The 18,152-nt window shown below is 39.7% G+C and overlaps 1 protein-coding gene across 1 annotated transcript in view; it reads left to right on the top strand.

Moving 5' to 3' along the window:
• The first annotated feature begins 13,630 nt into the window (after positions 1-13,630).
• Positions 13,631-18,152, top strand: part of LOC124788443 (solute carrier family 22 member 7-like) — a 158,165-nt gene continuing 153,643 nt past the window's right edge. The window contains exon 1 of the mRNA XM_047255715.1: positions 13,631-13,719. Within this exon, the coding sequence (XP_047111671.1) occupies positions 13,678-13,719 (42 nt within the window). The 5' untranslated portion in view covers positions 13,631-13,677. The remainder of the gene's footprint in view (positions 13,720-18,152) is intronic.

Raw genomic sequence — 18,152 nt, 5'->3', positions numbered from 1 at the left:
CCCTATTCATTTAGGAACATACCAAGCATCTGAAAGTCAGTTGTATGGTCACAAACGAACAATGGACAATGAAGGATCAAGTATTTCAGCACAAAATGGCATAAGGATTTGAAAACAACTCTTGGCTTAAACAACTGAAGCACTCATTGCTTTAAATTCACTCAGTATGATCCCTACACACGATTACATTATCTCAACACCAGCAACAACTTCTCAAATCTTCTAGTCTAACAAAAAATAGAAATTTCAATCTTGCAATGAGCGCAAGTAATTCCGATGATCTACATCTCAAAGATGATAGTGAAAGAGCAGTTCCTTTGTGTAATAGGAAGGACATGGTCTACTTACCCTGAACACAAAGCATTCCCGGCAAAAATTGGAAAAAATCGTTTATCTACAAAATCACATGCATTTCCACAACTGAGTCTTCAATTAACACTCTGAATCTGCAATGAATAACGGTTGCTCAGAATATCAGCACTCCTAAAGAACGTTCTGCACATTCAAATACCTTCCTTGTACCTATTACAGAGTGAATAGAAAACATGTCTGTCTTATCTAGAGTCGTCTGCCAGAGTGCCATGTCAAACCTTCTACCATTATCTACGGGTACAGAGCAGTCGTGGGGGAAAACGACCGCTCCAAATAAGCTCATCACACTCTTGCCAACATAGTGGGGCTGACACTCATCACTACACCTTTTGTGCTGATACACGTAACCTCTCTGTCCACACACTAGAATCTCAAAGACTCGCAAGACTGAGTTACCAGAAAACAAATCCCCCACCGACTAAAAGATATGTTCCACCCATTATATCACTCATTCGGAATGATGCTGGGAAAGACAGAAGTAACGCTGATACTCTTTTGACGGAGCAGAAAAATAAAGAATCACGGCGACCCTTGTCCTTTCTCGGGGTCAGCCACTGTCATCAACAAGTAGCAAGAGACAATAATACTCGTAAAACAAAGCAAGTTTAATTGTTATGAAAACGATCTAACGGATCTCTTTCAATAGTAAACACATCTGTATTTCTAAATTACGAGACCCGTTCTTGGATAATTAATTAGTGTAACTTTTCCTAGTGCGATAATTTCACTTTCTTCTTTTTCTCTATTTTTAACAAGTAGTGATCACCTCAACTGTGCTGGGCTTCCACGAATTTGTGTCACACTGCATAAAAATTAACACATTATTTACTGGAAGTTGAGTAGGAGGGGGTAAAGTGCATCTTTCCATCTCGTTTTAGCCACCTTTTACGATATATTCTTTGTGTTTCAGCCGATCGTATGTAAGAATTTAAACATTGAGACGCAAACATTTGGATTATGAAGCTTTATTTCCAGTTTACTTGAACGACTGTTATGTATGACGTGGTGAATGGCATGGTTTCGTGACATTGGGTAAAGGAGAAGACTGCATAGTTAGAAATGCAGACAACAGGAGATGGTACTCTGTGTGTGCAGTATCTTTGGAATGAAGCATTATGCAGTGTAAGAAAGCGCAAGTCTTTATTCAGTGAGCGATGCAAGTGGACACACTGTGCTTCTCACACAGTTAGCAAACCAAACGCATTTTCGGCGCATATAGCTTTATTTGGTTGGAGAGAGGCTAACATCGTGAGCCTCTGACTGGCTTGGGCCAACCATGAGTCAACTCTCATTAAATATAGAAGTTCTACCACTGTCGAGGTCAGACGACCACAAAGTATGTACTTCAACAACGAGTGTACCATTTAACATCGTTTACAATCAAGACGTACAAGACTTGCCAAATGTTTCAGTACTAAACTTATTCATAACAATAATTGATTCTCTTTAAAATGTAGTCATATCCTATTTTTATTATCGTTCTATGTGATAGCTACGATAAGCTATGATCCTAAACCCGTTCTCTTATTGAAATAATAATGTCATACATGAATGAGGTCCTTGCTTAGTACACTGAAAAACAGGTCATATTAATACAAAAGTGGTGCTCACTAATTTTATAAAAATGAGTTGTAATTAAATTGCAAAATAAAGTAATAAAGTTGCTTTTATTTTTAAATAATAACTAATCTGTGTTCCCAATATTGAAAGGTCTTAGTCTGCGTAGGACCTGCTTTACACCTATATTGACGTATACCTTGAAGTCTTGGGCAACAACAAGAAGAGGGGGGGGGGAGTGTAATTTCAGTTAGTGAGATGAAATTCATAAGAAGTATTTTAAGGAAAAAGTGAGTCGTAGGAACTTGCCGGCATCAGCGTATTATTGATATCAAATTGATAAGCAAATTAATGAAATTGAACAATTATTGGGCCTCAACCCACCCCACCCTCATCCACCACTCCCAACCACTATCCACCCTCACTTTTCTTCAGTCTGTATGTGGCTTCCCCACTGTCTATCCCCCCCCCCCCCCTAATTCCACACCTACAGTATTGGCAGAAATTTTGAATTTTCAAGAAAAATGTGAATTTTGGTGGGAATATCTTTGTCTCAGAGCTGTGCTGACGTCCAGCCCCACACCTGAACCTGTGAATTGGTGTGAAATTAAAAATGGAAACTGTCTAGACACAGGACAGGAAGGTTGGCTTAATGTACTTCATTAATTTTGGTTGGGAAACTGAAGTAAAGATCAGTCCTAATTATGTAATCATTAAGATCAGTACTAATTACGCAAATATATACAAAGAGCTACGCAAGTGCTGTCCAAAATCGCAATACAGTTCAAAAATTGATAATGCCATACAACTGGTGTTAGCCTGTTGGGAAAAAATTTCACAATACCACTTGAAACTAGTGGCAGATGCACTCAAACTCTGCCCTTCAACTACAAACTGGTGGGAATAAAAGGTTGGAGTGGGAGGTACTATTATTATTTTTTTGTGGGAAATATGTTCAACTCATGAGATACTGGTGTTGGACATAAAGGGGTTCAATAATTGTATTACCTGTAAACATACAGCTGAGGCCTGTATCTGTCACTGTTTTATGTCAGAGTCAACTACTGACACCTCACGCTGCAGCCCAGGTAACTGAAGCCAAAACACATTACGGCAACTGATGGAAAATGCTTCACTACCTTAATTATACATCAAAACTGTCGTGATGAAACCAGCACTCATAATTAATGGGTCATAATGTAACATGTGTATTAGGGACAATCGTCATCCCAAAATACTGCAGATGGGTGCCAGCTGAATGTGTGTTCTCACAAATTGCCAAAATTACAAGCCCTATTACCTTCCCTCATTCCTCACCCTGAAATCAGAGGCCTCTTATCTTCCCCCATCCCTCCCCATCCATCACTCTCTCCTTCCACATACGGTGGACACACAGACTTTTTGAAATGGTCAACTGCTAACGCCATACACCTCGCAGTTTTTCTGCAGCCTACTGCCTTTCGACGAGTGGACGAGCTCGCCATGGTCATTGACTGCCTTGAGGTAATGATCCTCCATCAACACAAAAGGATTTGCAGTCAGCTGAACAATAATAGATAAATGAAGGGCTGCCCCAAATGCTACTTGTTTGTTTATCTAATAGGGCCAGCAGAGCACCACCCCACCTGCCCCCCCCCCCTCCTACCCTACTGAAACACAGCTATATGGAGCAACCATGCATGGGGAAACACTGCAATGTGACAATTGTATTTAACATCAATATATCTCATATAATCGAGTATCTATTAAAAGGGAAAGTATGTCCTCTTTCCTGGAACATAGATGCAGTTCACTCTCTTTTAGTTTTTGAGCTAAATCTGTATAGATTTCACATTCGACTGCAGGATAAAATTCCCATCTCATTATTTTGCAACATCTAACAAAGTGCACCATCACCGATTACAGATGACCAAAATTCACAGGTCGGGTTGTATACCTCTGATACATGTCCATCCTACACTGTGCGGAGTGGCCCCGCTGTTTGAGACGCCATGCCATAGACTGTGTGGCCCCTTCCTGCGGGAGTTTCAATTCCTCCCTCGGGCATGGTTGGGTGTACTGTTCTTAGCATATGTTAGTTTAAGTAGTGTGTAAGGATAGGGGACGATGGCCTCTGCAGTTTGGTCACCGTTTGAACATTTAAACATGCCCATGCTGCTTAAAATTGGGAAAAAAAAGCTTCGAGTATTTTGTTGTGTGGACTAATATCACTACAAAATAACCTCGTTATTCCAAAACTGTTGAGGGAGTAAAGAAAAAGCGAGAATTTAAACTCTGAAGAAAAAACGTCTATGTTAAGCAATTTCTTTCAGCTTGATGAACAACTTACACAACCTAAGAGCATCGCTCGTGAGCAAATCAGTGTCTGTGAATAAATCGTTATGCACATATCTATTACAAAGATTTCAGACACGTGGAATAATATTATAGAATACAATCTATCATGCCATTTAGTCACATGTCCGAAAAAACACATTAATTGTCTGTTGCCAGGGGTGCGCACTCTGTAGGTATGGAGAGGGAAAATCTTATCTTTCAGGATGCTAAGTGCAGTCGGCACACTATCAACTAACGAATAACTTATTACTAGGCTTAAAAAAGTATACAATTTGTAGGTGTCCTGAGACAGTTGTGCTGACGTATCAGGGCTGGAAGATGTAAAAAATAGTACTGCAGCTCATCTGGTACGCAATAAGAGCATATACTTACGGCAAAAAGAAATCAGAGCAGCAGTGGAAATCGACACTGTACACATCTTAATGTGGCTGGCAAGCCTGTTAACATGGGGCTGGAGAGGGAGCTGATGGCAGATGACATGGGTCACATCTCAGTGGTGCCCGCTCAGTCTACCAGTAGATTGGGGTTCACTAGGCATGGCCTGCACCTCAATAGGTATGGAAAGGGGAGTCTGGCAATGATTATAGATGACAGTGTAGTGGGTTGTGGTGGGATAACTCATGGAAAGATTCCTGTGGTAGTTGATGTTAGAGCTGCTCCTTTTTTAGATTGAAATCAGCTGCCTAAAGGAAGTCTATTTAACTAAGGAATCACCTTCAGAGGACGTCATGTTTCCATGTTTAGGGAAGCAAAGAGGTAGTGGTATGCAAAGAGAATAGCTAATTCACGGGATAAAATTAAAAGCATGTAGTCAGATATGAAGGAACTGTCTGGCCAGCAGCAAAAGGTTGATGATATAAAACCAGTTTCTAGTAAAAATATTTCTCTTACTGATAAATCAGATATATGTAAAGTATTTAACAGTCATTTTCTGCACATTGCTGGTGAATTATATAAAAATTCTGTTTCTACAGGGAAACATATAGCTCTGTGATACAGACAAGGGGGAGATTAGGTAAATAATTAAGCCACTGAAGACTAAGGACTCTCATGGATATGATGGAGCGCCTAAAACAATATTAAAGTATTGTGCTGAACATGTCAGGCCCATATTTAGTCATATTTGTAATTTTTCCGTTAGGAGTGGCGAGCAGTAAACGATTAAAGTACTCAGTAGTAAAGCCGCTTTATTAAAAGGGAGAAAGGGATAATGTAGACAGTTTTAGACCTATTTATATGCCATCAGTGTTTGCTAAAGATATTGAAAAGGCTGTGTATATATGGATAATTGATCATTTTATATCACATAATATGCTATGAGATGTACAGTTCTGCTTTAGAAGTCGTTTAATGACTGAACATTCTATATTCTCTTTTGAGTGTGAGGTACTGGATGGGTTACATAAAAGGTTTAGAACGCTAGGCGTATTTTTTTGATTTAACTAAGGCGTTGTGTTTATCATAAAATATTGCTCCTGAAGTTGGACCATTATGGAATATGAGGAGTAGCTCACAACTGGTTCACAGTGTTGAGAATGGCTGTAATGTGGGGTCTCAGTGGGGTATGCTCAAATGGGAGGTGCCCCAGGGATCAGTGCTGGGGCCACTTCTGTTCCTTATTTGTTTAAGTGGCCATGCCCTGTAGTATTACAGATACCTCTAAAATATTTCTATTGGCTGATGACACTAGCGTGGTAGTAAAGGGTGTTGTGTGCAACATTATCTCGTTTCAAATAGTGCAGTTCATGACATAACTTCATGGATTGTAGAAAATAAACTAACGCTAAATCACCATAAGACTCAGTTTTTACAGTTTCTAACACACAGTTCAATACAACCCGACGTTTTATTTTCTTAGTATGGCCAGATGATTAGTGAAACTGAATAGTTCAAATTTATAGGTTTTCAGATAGGCAGAAAACTGTCGTGGGAAGCCCACAATCTTGTTCAAATACTTAATGCTACCATTTTTACTACTCGAACGGTATGTGAAGTAAGTGATCGTTCGACACGAAAATTAGTTTACTTCGCTTATTTTCATTCGTTTATGTCATATGGTATTATATTTTGTGGTAATATATCCCTTTACAATGGTAAGTCTTCTGATTGTAAAAGGATATTTTTGGCTCAGAAACGGGTGGTTCGGGCAATAAGTGATATTATTTTGTGAACCTCTTGTCAATACCTGTTCATTAGTCTTAGTATTTTGATATTGGCCTCTTAATATACATATTCTTTTCTGTAGTTTCTTGTTAACAATATCAGCTTATTACCAAGAGTAAGCAGCTCTTGCTAAGTTAATACTCAGCAGAAATGAAACCTGCATCTGGATCGGACTTCCTTAACTCTTATGCAGAAATGCGTGCAGTATACCGCTGCATCAAATTTCAATAAGCTACCACAAGAATTCAAAAATCTTAACAGTTATCCAGACACTTTCAAATCGAAACTGAAGAGTTTCCTCATGGGTAACTCCTGTTGAGGAATTCCTTGAAAAATTTAGCTGATTCTTATGTTATATGTTGATTGCGTTTACTTAAATTTATGGCTTGTCTTTTTTGGGTTCATAAACATTTTATTTTTATCTGTTATTACTTTTATGTTGTAATTTCAAGTACTGACATGTTCCATGACCGTGGAGATTTGCTCCTCAATTTGCTCCTACTGAATTTGACTCGTAAATAAATGAATGTCAATTCCCCGTTGTAGATCTCTACACGGTAGAGTGGAATGACTGATGAACGTGTAGAGTTGTGCCAGACTTTGAGTTTGCATCAAGTGCATCGCTACGTGAGCCTGCACACAAGCTCTCTGACGTATCTTAGCAGTACATAGATTTGTTACTAGACTACAAGTTTTCAATCTGCACCACTGACTGAGCCTCATCTATGTACGATGCGAGTGTTACTGTACTTTTCATGATCTTCCTATCCAAAATGCATGCTTGCAGGTCATCGGGAGGAGGGGAAATCTTAGGGTTTTTAAGTAGGCTGGTGTATAAGACACACAAATGTCCTTATATAAAATCAAACAACGCATGGGTACGCAGAAAAAATGAACATATACATTGGAAAAATATCAAAAAAACATGGAAAAATGACATGAAATCGGTGAAATTCGAGGAAAACCTGGAATATTTACGACAAATTGATGGTAAATTACCTCAAATTGAGGAAAATACGACAAAAATGTAAAATCGTGAAAAGACTTGTAAAATTACCTAAAATGACTGAGAATATACAAAATAAGAAAATAAGTACCACGAAATGCAGGGAATGATGTGGGTTAGGGGTACCAGGACACTCAAGGCTGAGAATAGCTAAAGAACTGTGCTCTGACCCTATTCTCTTTTAACTCTGCCCCTCCCCCTGTAAACAATATGGGTTTTGGTAATGGATAATTCAACAAAGTACTACAAAGAGGTGTCATAATAAAGCACGCAAAACATGCCTATCCTAATCCATAGCTGCGTTCTCACACATGAAGTCGAATATAGATACAGGTATTACCGAATTACACCTGCTTCTCACACACAATGTTATTCCGTACATATAGGGTCCTGTAGGACAGTGGAGCCATGTCACATATATCACCTTTAATAGTATGATGGGGGTGTAATCGAGAGACAGTTTGCCATATTGTCCTACACATGAGGAAAACTACTTAATATCAGGCCAAGACATCTTTGTGCAAGAGGAATGTTACCAGAGCTGTGGTCATGCTACAGTAAACAACAATAAAGCTGGTACATATCCTTTGACTACTGATTGTGATACTCACTCCATCATAAGAAGCTGCTACTTGCTTGCGTGCAATTTCGTGCAGCAAGGCGTGGGTCGTACCTCAATGTATCAGCTATTACAACTATTCATGTCCGTTTTTCTCCGCTCTGTTTCCTGGTGATACATAGTTGCATCCATCAAAACCAATACTGCTACTACTAATGATAAACATGACTGACACGGAAAGTCTGATTGAGGGTACGTACATTTCCAATTTAAAAATACGTATAAAATTCATTAATTTCCTAAGAGACAGAACACCAGTCTCCTGACTTCGTTTTAGCTGGTTTATAAGCAGCTCGAGCAGCGGATATGCACTGACAATGTCTTCCTATGGCAACAGAATAGTGTAGAAGAAAATAGTTTTATTGTTTTGAAATTTGTCACTATAGCGATTAGGTTAGGGCATTTGCCGTGTGGTTTTATGTCTGATGACGGACTCATATATCCTGCATTAGAGTATTAAGAGCGTTGCTTTCTGCACGATTAATATTTCACAAATCATATGGTTCTAACATTGTAGCATTTTTAAGTGCAGAACCGTGTAACTGTAGGAGTGTCTGTTAATGCTCTATCATAATTTCTCTTACGCTGGTGCCTTCCTGGTACTGACTCCAGACAGTGGAATAATTCTTCAGAATTGATAACGCGATTGATTCATGAGAAATTTTTCAAATTCCGTCCATCTGGATCTCCATCATGTGTAAACCATGTGTTTATTCTTAACTGTCTATCACTGCAGCACTCTTACGTTTATTATACAGCGATAAGAGGTGCTACCTTAATTAAAACGCGCACATCAGGAGGTATGTCGTGCATGTAGATGGTTGCCCTGAGTAAGATTGATGTTACAGGGAGGATTGGTCAAGTCTAATGTGGGATGGATCTGTCATTCTCCAATTTTATCCTTCTAATGCGAGAATACTCTGTGACACCCATCCATAGAAGGAAAGATAGCCAGTTTTAATCATAAATTGTGCACTATGATTGTTGTACTGCAAATAAGTAGATAATTGTGTCAGTATAAGACACTGTCTGGTATACTTTGGTGTATATGGCCGAATGGAGATACTGCACAGTCGCAATCTAGTATATGCTTCTCGAATAGTAGTGGAGGTGATTTAGCAATGATGCAGAATTTGGGAAGCATTCTGCCACATCATTGGTTGGAGTTGAAATTAAGGAGCAACTGGTAAAATTCTTAAATTAATCACACTATCAGCTGCAGTGTTTAATACAGTACATCATCCCATACCAACGGTGTCTTTCTCATACCATCTTTCTGATGGTATGCTGCTGATTACCACATAATGATAGACAGGCATCAACTTGGTTGCGACATAGAGAGCCTTGGCAGAAAAGTAGATATCTGCTGATTGTCGCTGTGGAGCATGAGATTAAATGTACGGGTCATCATCTTCAAACAGTTGTTTGGAGGCATTCCTAAATGATGCAGATTCACATGTTTTTTCTTTCCATCAATAAGAAAATGGTACCTCTTTTTTCTACTACCTCACTCATGGTGTAAACGGCACATGTGGAGCGGCACATGTACATGTAATATGCTCCATATCAACACACAGACAGTATTTGTTTTTCACTATATTGGAAGAGATAGATGCAGTAATATCTTATAAGAGGTTCTATTACAAGGGGCAGTGTAGCTGGTTAAAGTTTTCATGTAGATAGTTCTCTCCAAAATACACCGATTTTGCTCATAAAACTGATAGAAATGGGCTGTATCTGTCTTCATGGTAACATTACTGTTTTTATTATCATTGTCACCACTGCATGTTTAAAAGTAGGTATTACCGCAAGTACTATGTCATTTCATACTTCATAACCTCTAATTATAAAGTAGACACCACTTGAGTTATACCTCACTGTGGAACCTAGAAATTATAGTGTTTCTTCCCGACATATGAGAAACTTGTGTGAAGCAGGCTGTGATGATCAAATTACTTGCAAAACCAGAACGCAAGAATCTGCTGTATGATGGAAACTTTACACACATATCGGTAGAGCTAAGTTCTGGATCAAAACTGTCAAATGTAAGCATGCAGGCAGTATTTGATTTCGATGTATTGGAAGAAAGAGATACAGTAAAGTCTTATAGTAGGTTCTATTTGTTTTGTAAACGCCACTGTGATACGGCATAGCATTGGTAAAACAGAACCTGTCAATATGTACAAAACATGAATGTCCTCTTGAATTATTGTTTGCTGTTTTCAAACGTAAAATAATTGTGTTTTTTTTTTTCAAGATGTGATTAAATGGTGTGACAAATTGTATTCTGTAATGTTATTTCCCGTGTGTGAAATGTCTGTGATACACATGTGCATGACTATTTATGGACAATGATTTGAACGCGAAAGACACACTCAGGCCGTGTAATTGGTCCATCAAACTGAAAGAAATTCCTTAACATAGATGTGTTTTCTTCGGAGTTAAAATCCTCGCTTTTTCTTTACTCTGATAACGCTTTGGAAATAACGAGGATATTCAATGGTGATCGGTATTTTTCGCGTCAAAGTAGTGGAAGCTTTTCTTCCTAGTTTTATGCAGGGTTGACATACACAGGAGATGTATAGCTCGACCTAAGAATTTTGGTCATCTGCAATGTAGCAGTGCACTTCGTTAGAGGAGATGCGAATTGCATCCTGCAGTTGAAGTAATTGCTATACCGATTTTGCTCACAAAACTAAAAGCAAAGGGGCTGCGCCTATTTTTGTGGAAAAAGGACATGTTTACCTTTTTAATAGATGCTCGATTATAGGAGCTATGATGACGTCAAATACAGTTGTTACAGTGTAGTGTTTCCCCTCAAATATTGGGCACTTGCCAGGGTGGTGCATGGTTGCTTCATGCTTTTGTGTTGGTGAAGGACCATTACCTCAAAGCGGTCAGTGACCATGGCGAGCTCATTCACTGGCGGAAGGCTCAAAATGGTTCAAATGGCTCTGAGCACTATGGCACTTAACATCTGAGGTCATCAGTCCCTTAGAACTTAGAACTACTTAAACCTAACTAACCTAAGGACATCACACACATCCTTGCCCAAGGCAGGATTCGAACCTGCGATCGTAGCGGTCGCGCGGTTCCAGACTGAAGCTCCTAGAACTGCTCGGCCACATCGGCCGGCCACTGGCAGAAGGGCGGTAGAAAAATCGCGAGGTGTTTGGGCTAGCAGTTGACTGTTTGAAAAGTCTGTGTCTCCACCGTATATGCAAGGAGGGAGGGAGGGAGGGAGGGGGAGCGATGAGGGAAGGTAAGAGGACCTCTAATTTCGGCAGTTTGTGATTGTATCTCAATTAGAAAACACATTCAGCTGCCACCCATCTGCAGTCTTTTGGATTGACGATTATCCCCGTGTTACATTATGACCCATTCATTACGAGTGCTGGTTTTTTCACGACAGTTTCGATATGTAATTAGAACACTGAAACATTTTCCGTCAGTTGCAGTAGCATGTTTTGGTTTCAGTGACCTGGACTGCAGCGTGAGGCGTCTGTAGCGAACTCTGACATAAAACAGTGACAGATACAGTCCTCAGTTGTAATTTTACAGGTTAGACTTATTGAACTCCTTTATGTCCAACACCAGTTTCTCACGAGTTGAAAATATTCCCTCCCCCCCCCCCCCCACAAAAAAATAATAGTACCTCACACTCCAACCTCTTTTTTCCCACAAGCTTGTAGATGAAGGGTAGAATTTGAGTGCATCTGCCACTAGTTTCGAGTGGTACTGTGACGTTTTTCCCAGAAGGCTAACACCAGTTGTATGGTTTCATCAATTTCTGAACTGTATTGCGACTTTAGGCAGTTCTTGTGTAGCACTATGCATATATTTGTGGAACTAGGACGGACATTTATGATTAATTACATAATTAGGACTGATCTTTACTTCAGTTTCCCAACCAAAATAAATAAAGCACACTAACCTAACCATCCTCTCTTGCCTCTGGACAGTTTGCAAGTGATGTAGGGGGTGCACTTGGGCTTTCCATCCAGAAGGACATGGTTCGAGTACAGGAAACGGCACATTTCCCGCCAATTTCCGGGTGGGTGGTGTGGTGGGATCTGAGCGCATTCCTTGGACAAAGAAATTCCCACCAAAATTCGAAATTCCTGCAAAAATTCGAAATTCCCGCCAAAATTCGAAATTTCTGCCAATAGTGCAGGTGATGGAAGGGGTGAGGGGTGAGGGACAGGGAAGCCACATGCACGCTGAGGTAAACACATGATGTCATCTGGGGATGGGGGTGGATGTGGATGTACGTATGTGGGGGTGGGTGGGAATGAAGCTAGTTGATTGATCAATTTAATTAATTTGCTTAGAAGTTTGACAGCAATTTGATTTGAAAACTTCGCTGACACTGTCATCTCCCTACTACTAACGTGGAGTGAAAGAGTGAGAAATTAAGTTGTTAGGAAGGAACTTGGAACAGAGAAGTTGAATGACAGAACTTGGAAGAGTAGGGGAAATAGAGAGATTAGCAAAATGAATTATGGAGGCAAAGTTTGAGGGCAAGAGTAACACAATGAGCGAGATGGACTGACTCGACCAAGACCAGTATAAGGAGGTGGAATCTAGACTGGAACAAAAGTTATAGAAGAAAAAGTACCATAGATAACGCAGTCTGGCCCGAAACTAGATAAATAGAAACGAACGGAGACAAACTGATATGGATGTAATTAAGGATTCTTCAACAGAGCGTAAATAATAGCTACAGTTCATTAAATTAACTCATTTTTCTGAATATTAGATTTTTGTCTGTTACAACATTGGGAAGTTCCACGTATCAAAAACGTACCTGCGATCCAAAGGTTAATATCTACGATTTCGTTTAAAGTGCACAATAATAAAAAACTATGGGTTCATTTTACTGTGAGACACTATGTTTCCGTTGATAATTTGGAGACCTTGCCTCTTATGGATTTGAAATCTTTCAGTATGAATCAATTTTCTATTTTAATATTTTGAAATAAATAGCAAACTTCTTTAGATTTTGAAGTAAATATCGCTCACTGTGCACTGCACATATTTCTTTCGTTCATGTTACGTAACGTCATCATGCGTATAAAGATTGTTTAATCTGGACTGTTCTTCAGCTGGAGTGGCATCCTTTTTGGGACTACAAAAATAATCTAGTTTTTCTTTCTCACTATGTTACTTGCGACTGCGCTTTTTCACTAAATTGCGCTATAATTCGTTTGGAAGGAGAAAGTTATCTGCCAGGCAACGATTTGTATACTTTCGTCCGCAATTTTGGAAGAGACTGTTTTATTTACTAGACCTTCTATGTATACACTTACAAGTTAACAATTCTCTACAGTGAATCATTTCCCGCTATAGCGCGCGTTGTTTGATATCAATATTTACATATTTTAGGAGAGGTAGCTGTAAGAAAACAAGTAGGCATGTAGATAAGTAGAGGGAAGAACAGTGGCATAACAGTAAACGATAAGGTGTACACGCATTTTCTTGGAATACAAGTGATAAAATGCGATATACTATCTGTCCTTCTACGACTAACACACGCGTGGATGGTGTATTACAGCTAAAAAAGTAAGAACGGTGTGTCGCGCAGCGAACCAGTGTCTACACGGCCATACGCAGAACTGCAGCGATGCGAGACCTTGCTCACCAAGACGATTCCATTGCTTTTCAGGTACGGCCAAAATAGATTACTCGCTTCATTTTTTATTATTGTATGGGAAATTATACGATGGATCTGCCGTATACTAACCTCACGCCGATGTTTTAGCTTTATCAATAATAAGCCTCCAGTCCCAAATTATTTAACGAATCGAACTCCCTTGCATTGTTAATGTGTTAAAAATGTGACGCCATTCATGTAAAACATTTGTGGTTGATAATTATGTTGGATTGTATTAATTACAGTATATTAACCGAAAGAGAATGAAAATATATAGAAAAGGTTTGAAACAATATCGAAAGTCTGTTAGCAGGGGCAAATTACTCTCATTATCAAACAATGAATGAGTATATGGTGAGTAATTTCTACTCCGTTTTTCTCGTGTCTTCTTGTTTATGAAGTGACACCTTCTGAACTACGTGTAGTACAGTGATGTAGTTTTGCAGATACAGTCAGTGGTGACTCATGTTGAAGTTTTACCACATGATCAGTAGTAGGCGATTACAATTTTTCCTTTCATTATTTTGTGGTAGGGTGCGAGGGAGGGGCAGGGGTCGACAAAACAGTTTCGAAAAGGTTTGAAATCGTATTTATTGCTTGATGGAAGTCGCTAAGTCCTTTCAATCTCAAATCCTGGATGAATATAGTCTAGGGAGTATGCGTGTCCTGTCTGAAGATTTGTAGACAGTTTCTAACTTTAATACTTGAGTTATTGTGTAAAAACCTTCAGCGGAATTTTGTACCTCTTACTGAGTAGATTATGACAGTGTTTTAAATTTTTCTATTTGGTGAATAATTACATGATATACTGTAACTTTAGTTACCCTTGGAAACTAATTGACAGGAATTCTGCAAGGACGCCCGTGCGCTATGCACCGTTTTTGTAGTTTGGTAGTATAAATGATCGTCTTTCGTCTTCTGAATAAATTTAATCTGAGCCACTTAAATGTGTGCATCTTGTGAAGTATGATGTAAATTTATGACCTTTCTGAAAGTTCGTAAGTGTTGCTGGTAACATAAATTTTATGAAGTCAACTGATAGTGTATTTCACAGAAGGTTTTGTATGTGATTCTCAGTCCTCTGTAGCTGATGACTATATCTTCTGACACATAGCACTTCCACTATTAACACGTGACCTCACTTTTCCGACCACATCTCAGTAACCTAGAACTGATATTTTGAAATGAACGCTCTGTACAATATTGAGCGAGCGTGCAATTCACAGACAGTCAGTATGTGTTTTTCTATTTGTGGTAAGTTGCTATGGGACAAAACTCCTGAGGTCATCGGCCGCTAGGCTTACACACTACTTAATCTAACTTAAACAAACTTACGCTAAAGATAACACAAACACCTATGGCAGAGGGAGGGCTCGAACCTCCGATGGGTGTGTACTTTTACAGTAATAGGTTACGCTGTATACCCAGATGGCTATTGAGAGTGAATGTTACTAGTTGCGAATGTCGTAATGTTAACTCAAAATTAATTAGGATTTGGCAGTTGAAATGGTGTCCTAGATGTGACAGTATATTGAAATTTTTATTAGATTACTTTCTCTCATTTACTAGTTAGTACAAAATGGAACTAGAAAACAATTTTTTGCTTCCAGTAAATACGTTTAGTGCGGCTAGTGTTAACTACAGCTTCTCTAGATGACAAGCATCGATAGTTTTCTTCAGGGAAACGTCTGTTGCATGAGAAGACCAGTGGAAGGTGAGTAGAACATTCTTGTGTAAAGAACCAGACAGGACTGTTACAGGTGGTTGCTTCAGAACGTACTACGAATGACCATCTGCTCAAGGTCGCCTGTCCACTAGTGGAGTTACTCTGGTCATTCTAATATCCCATTATTCTACTAGGACGATGGTTACGTCAGAACATAGTAGATGAGAACATCGTTTCAGGCACTTGCTAGAGTTCACTAGAGCAGGACTCTACGTCATTCTAGTAGACCATTATACTTCTTGGCTGATGGCTGCATAAAAAAAGGAATAGAAGTGAGTATATTCTCAAAGCAGCTACTAAAGTCCACTAGATGTTGGTGTGTAGCCCACTGCTTCTTGCCGGATGGCTGCTTCAGAACGAAATTAGAGTGAGCGTTGTCTCAAGGAACTTACTGCAGTCGACTAGTAGGAGCCCTCTTGTTATTTTTATAGATTATGCTTTATGGTCAAAGGCTATGTCAGAACCAGGGGTACTGGACAGCACCTCAAGGATCCTGCTAGGGCATTGTAGTACGTGGACTGCACTTATTTTAGTAGCCCATCATCTTTATTGGTCAATGGCTGTGTCAAAACGTAGTATGTGTGTGCATCTTCTCCAGGCACCCATTACAGGAGAACTATTACTTCGAATAACCCCTAGTAGATATTTGCTATACTGATCACTTCGATCATTACCTGCTGGTAGGTGATCACTATAGCAAATATCTATTAATACCAGTAATGTTTGCCCCTGTTTTGATTACAAGCAAGGTAGATTCTTCCTATATGTCGGTGAAGGGCCTGATGATAGCGTAATAAATCACTGCAACTGGTTGCCAAATAAATAAGGCTTAAATTTGACGGCTGTAAGGTGTTTAATTTGACTTCCTAAAACTATGTAATATGAAAGTCAATGTAATCCGTTACATGGTCTACATGAGGATCATGTTTGAAAACTCGCAGAGTTCCTCTTCTGCAAATGAATGAATGACTTGCTTGCGAAATTGTGTGTCATAACAGTACGGAATAGCCCATGAGCTGATGATGTTAAATATATTAGTCTATCTGTTACATTTGTATTATGCATATGTCAAAGGAGTCAGTGTCACAGACATCTACTACATTAGCGTCAACAACATTACCCTACTACTACGAATAAATATCGTATAAATCTAAAGATTTTAATCTGTATGTACACTAAGTTATTAAAAGTATACGGACACCTCCAAAAAACTACGTTTTTTTTTATATTATACTACTATACACTGCCAGCTACTCCGTATCAGCGACCTCAGTAATCATTAGACATCGTGGGAGAGCAGAATGGGGCGATCCGCGGCACTCACGGACTTCGAACGTGGTCAGGTGATTAGGTGCCACTTGTCTCATACGTCTGTACGCGAGATTTCCACCCGACTAAAAATCCCTATGTCCACTGTCTCCAACGTGATAGTGAATTGGGAACGTGAAGGGACACGTACAGCCAAAAGCGTGCAGACCGACCTCGTCTGCTGAATGACAGAGACCACCGGCATTTGAAGAGGTTCGTAATCTGTAATAGGCAGTCATCTACCCAGTAAATCCAAACACAGATATTCAAAACTGCATCAGGATCCACTGCAAGTACTATGACAGTTAGGTGGGAGGTGAGAAAACTTGGATTTTATGGTCGAGAGGCTGCCCATAAGTCACACATCACGTCGGCATGTGCCAAACAACGCCTCGCTTGGTGTAAGGAGCGTAATCATTGGACGATTGAACAGTGGAGAAAGGTTGTATGGAGTGACGAATCACGGTACACAATGTGGCGATCCGATGGCAGGTTGTGCGTATGGCAAATGCCCGGTGAACGTCATCTGCCAGCGTGTGTAGTGCCAACAGTAAAATTCGGAGGCTGTGGTGTTATGATGTGCTCGTGTTTTTCATGGAAGGGGCTTGTACCACTCGTTGTTTTGCGTGGCGTATTACAGAACAGGCCTACATTGATGTTTTAAGCACCTTCTTGCTTCCCACTGTTAGAGAGCATTTCGGGGATGGCAACTGCATCTTTTAACACGATCGAGCACCTGTTCACTATGCGTGACCTGTGGCGGAGTGGTTACACGACAGTAACATCCCTGTAATGGACTGGTCTGCACAGAGTGCTGACCTGAATCCCATACAATACCTTTTGGATGTTTTGGAACGCTGACTTCGTGTCAGGCCTCACCGACCGCCATCGATACCTCTCCTCAGTGCAGCACTCCGTGAAGAATGCGCTGCCATTCCCCAAGAAACCTTCCAGCACCCGATTGAACGTATGCCTGCGAGAGTGGAAGCTGTCATAAAGGCTAATGGAGTGTCAACACCATACTGAATTCTATCAATACCCATAGGGGGCGCCACGAACTTGTAAGTCATTTTCAGCCAGGTGTCCGGATACTCTTCATCACATAGTGTATTTAAATAACCATTAGCTGTCGGAATAAAGTTGTCGTAATTTTTTGCTTACGAGCTATACCTACTGTATTTATATTTTGAATGTGAGTACAGACAACTATACACAATTGCACAGTGCTAAAATTTCTGTATATACGAAAATGTAGAAGAATAGCTTAATTAGTGAAGCAGAGAACAGATATAAATCGTTATAATATTTTCAGCATGTAGAAGCTTTACACGATCAGTGAAAAACGGAAGTCGTAAATATGTGACTAAAATACATTCAGTAGGGAAATCCATACTTTCAAAAAAGTGGTTAT

This window comes from Schistocerca piceifrons, chromosome 3 (assembly GCF_021461385.2).
Source record: "Schistocerca piceifrons isolate TAMUIC-IGC-003096 chromosome 3, iqSchPice1.1, whole genome shotgun sequence".
NCBI lineage: Eukaryota > Metazoa > Arthropoda > Insecta > Orthoptera > Acrididae > Schistocerca > Schistocerca piceifrons.
This window is presented reverse-complemented; position numbering and strand designations above follow the sequence as displayed.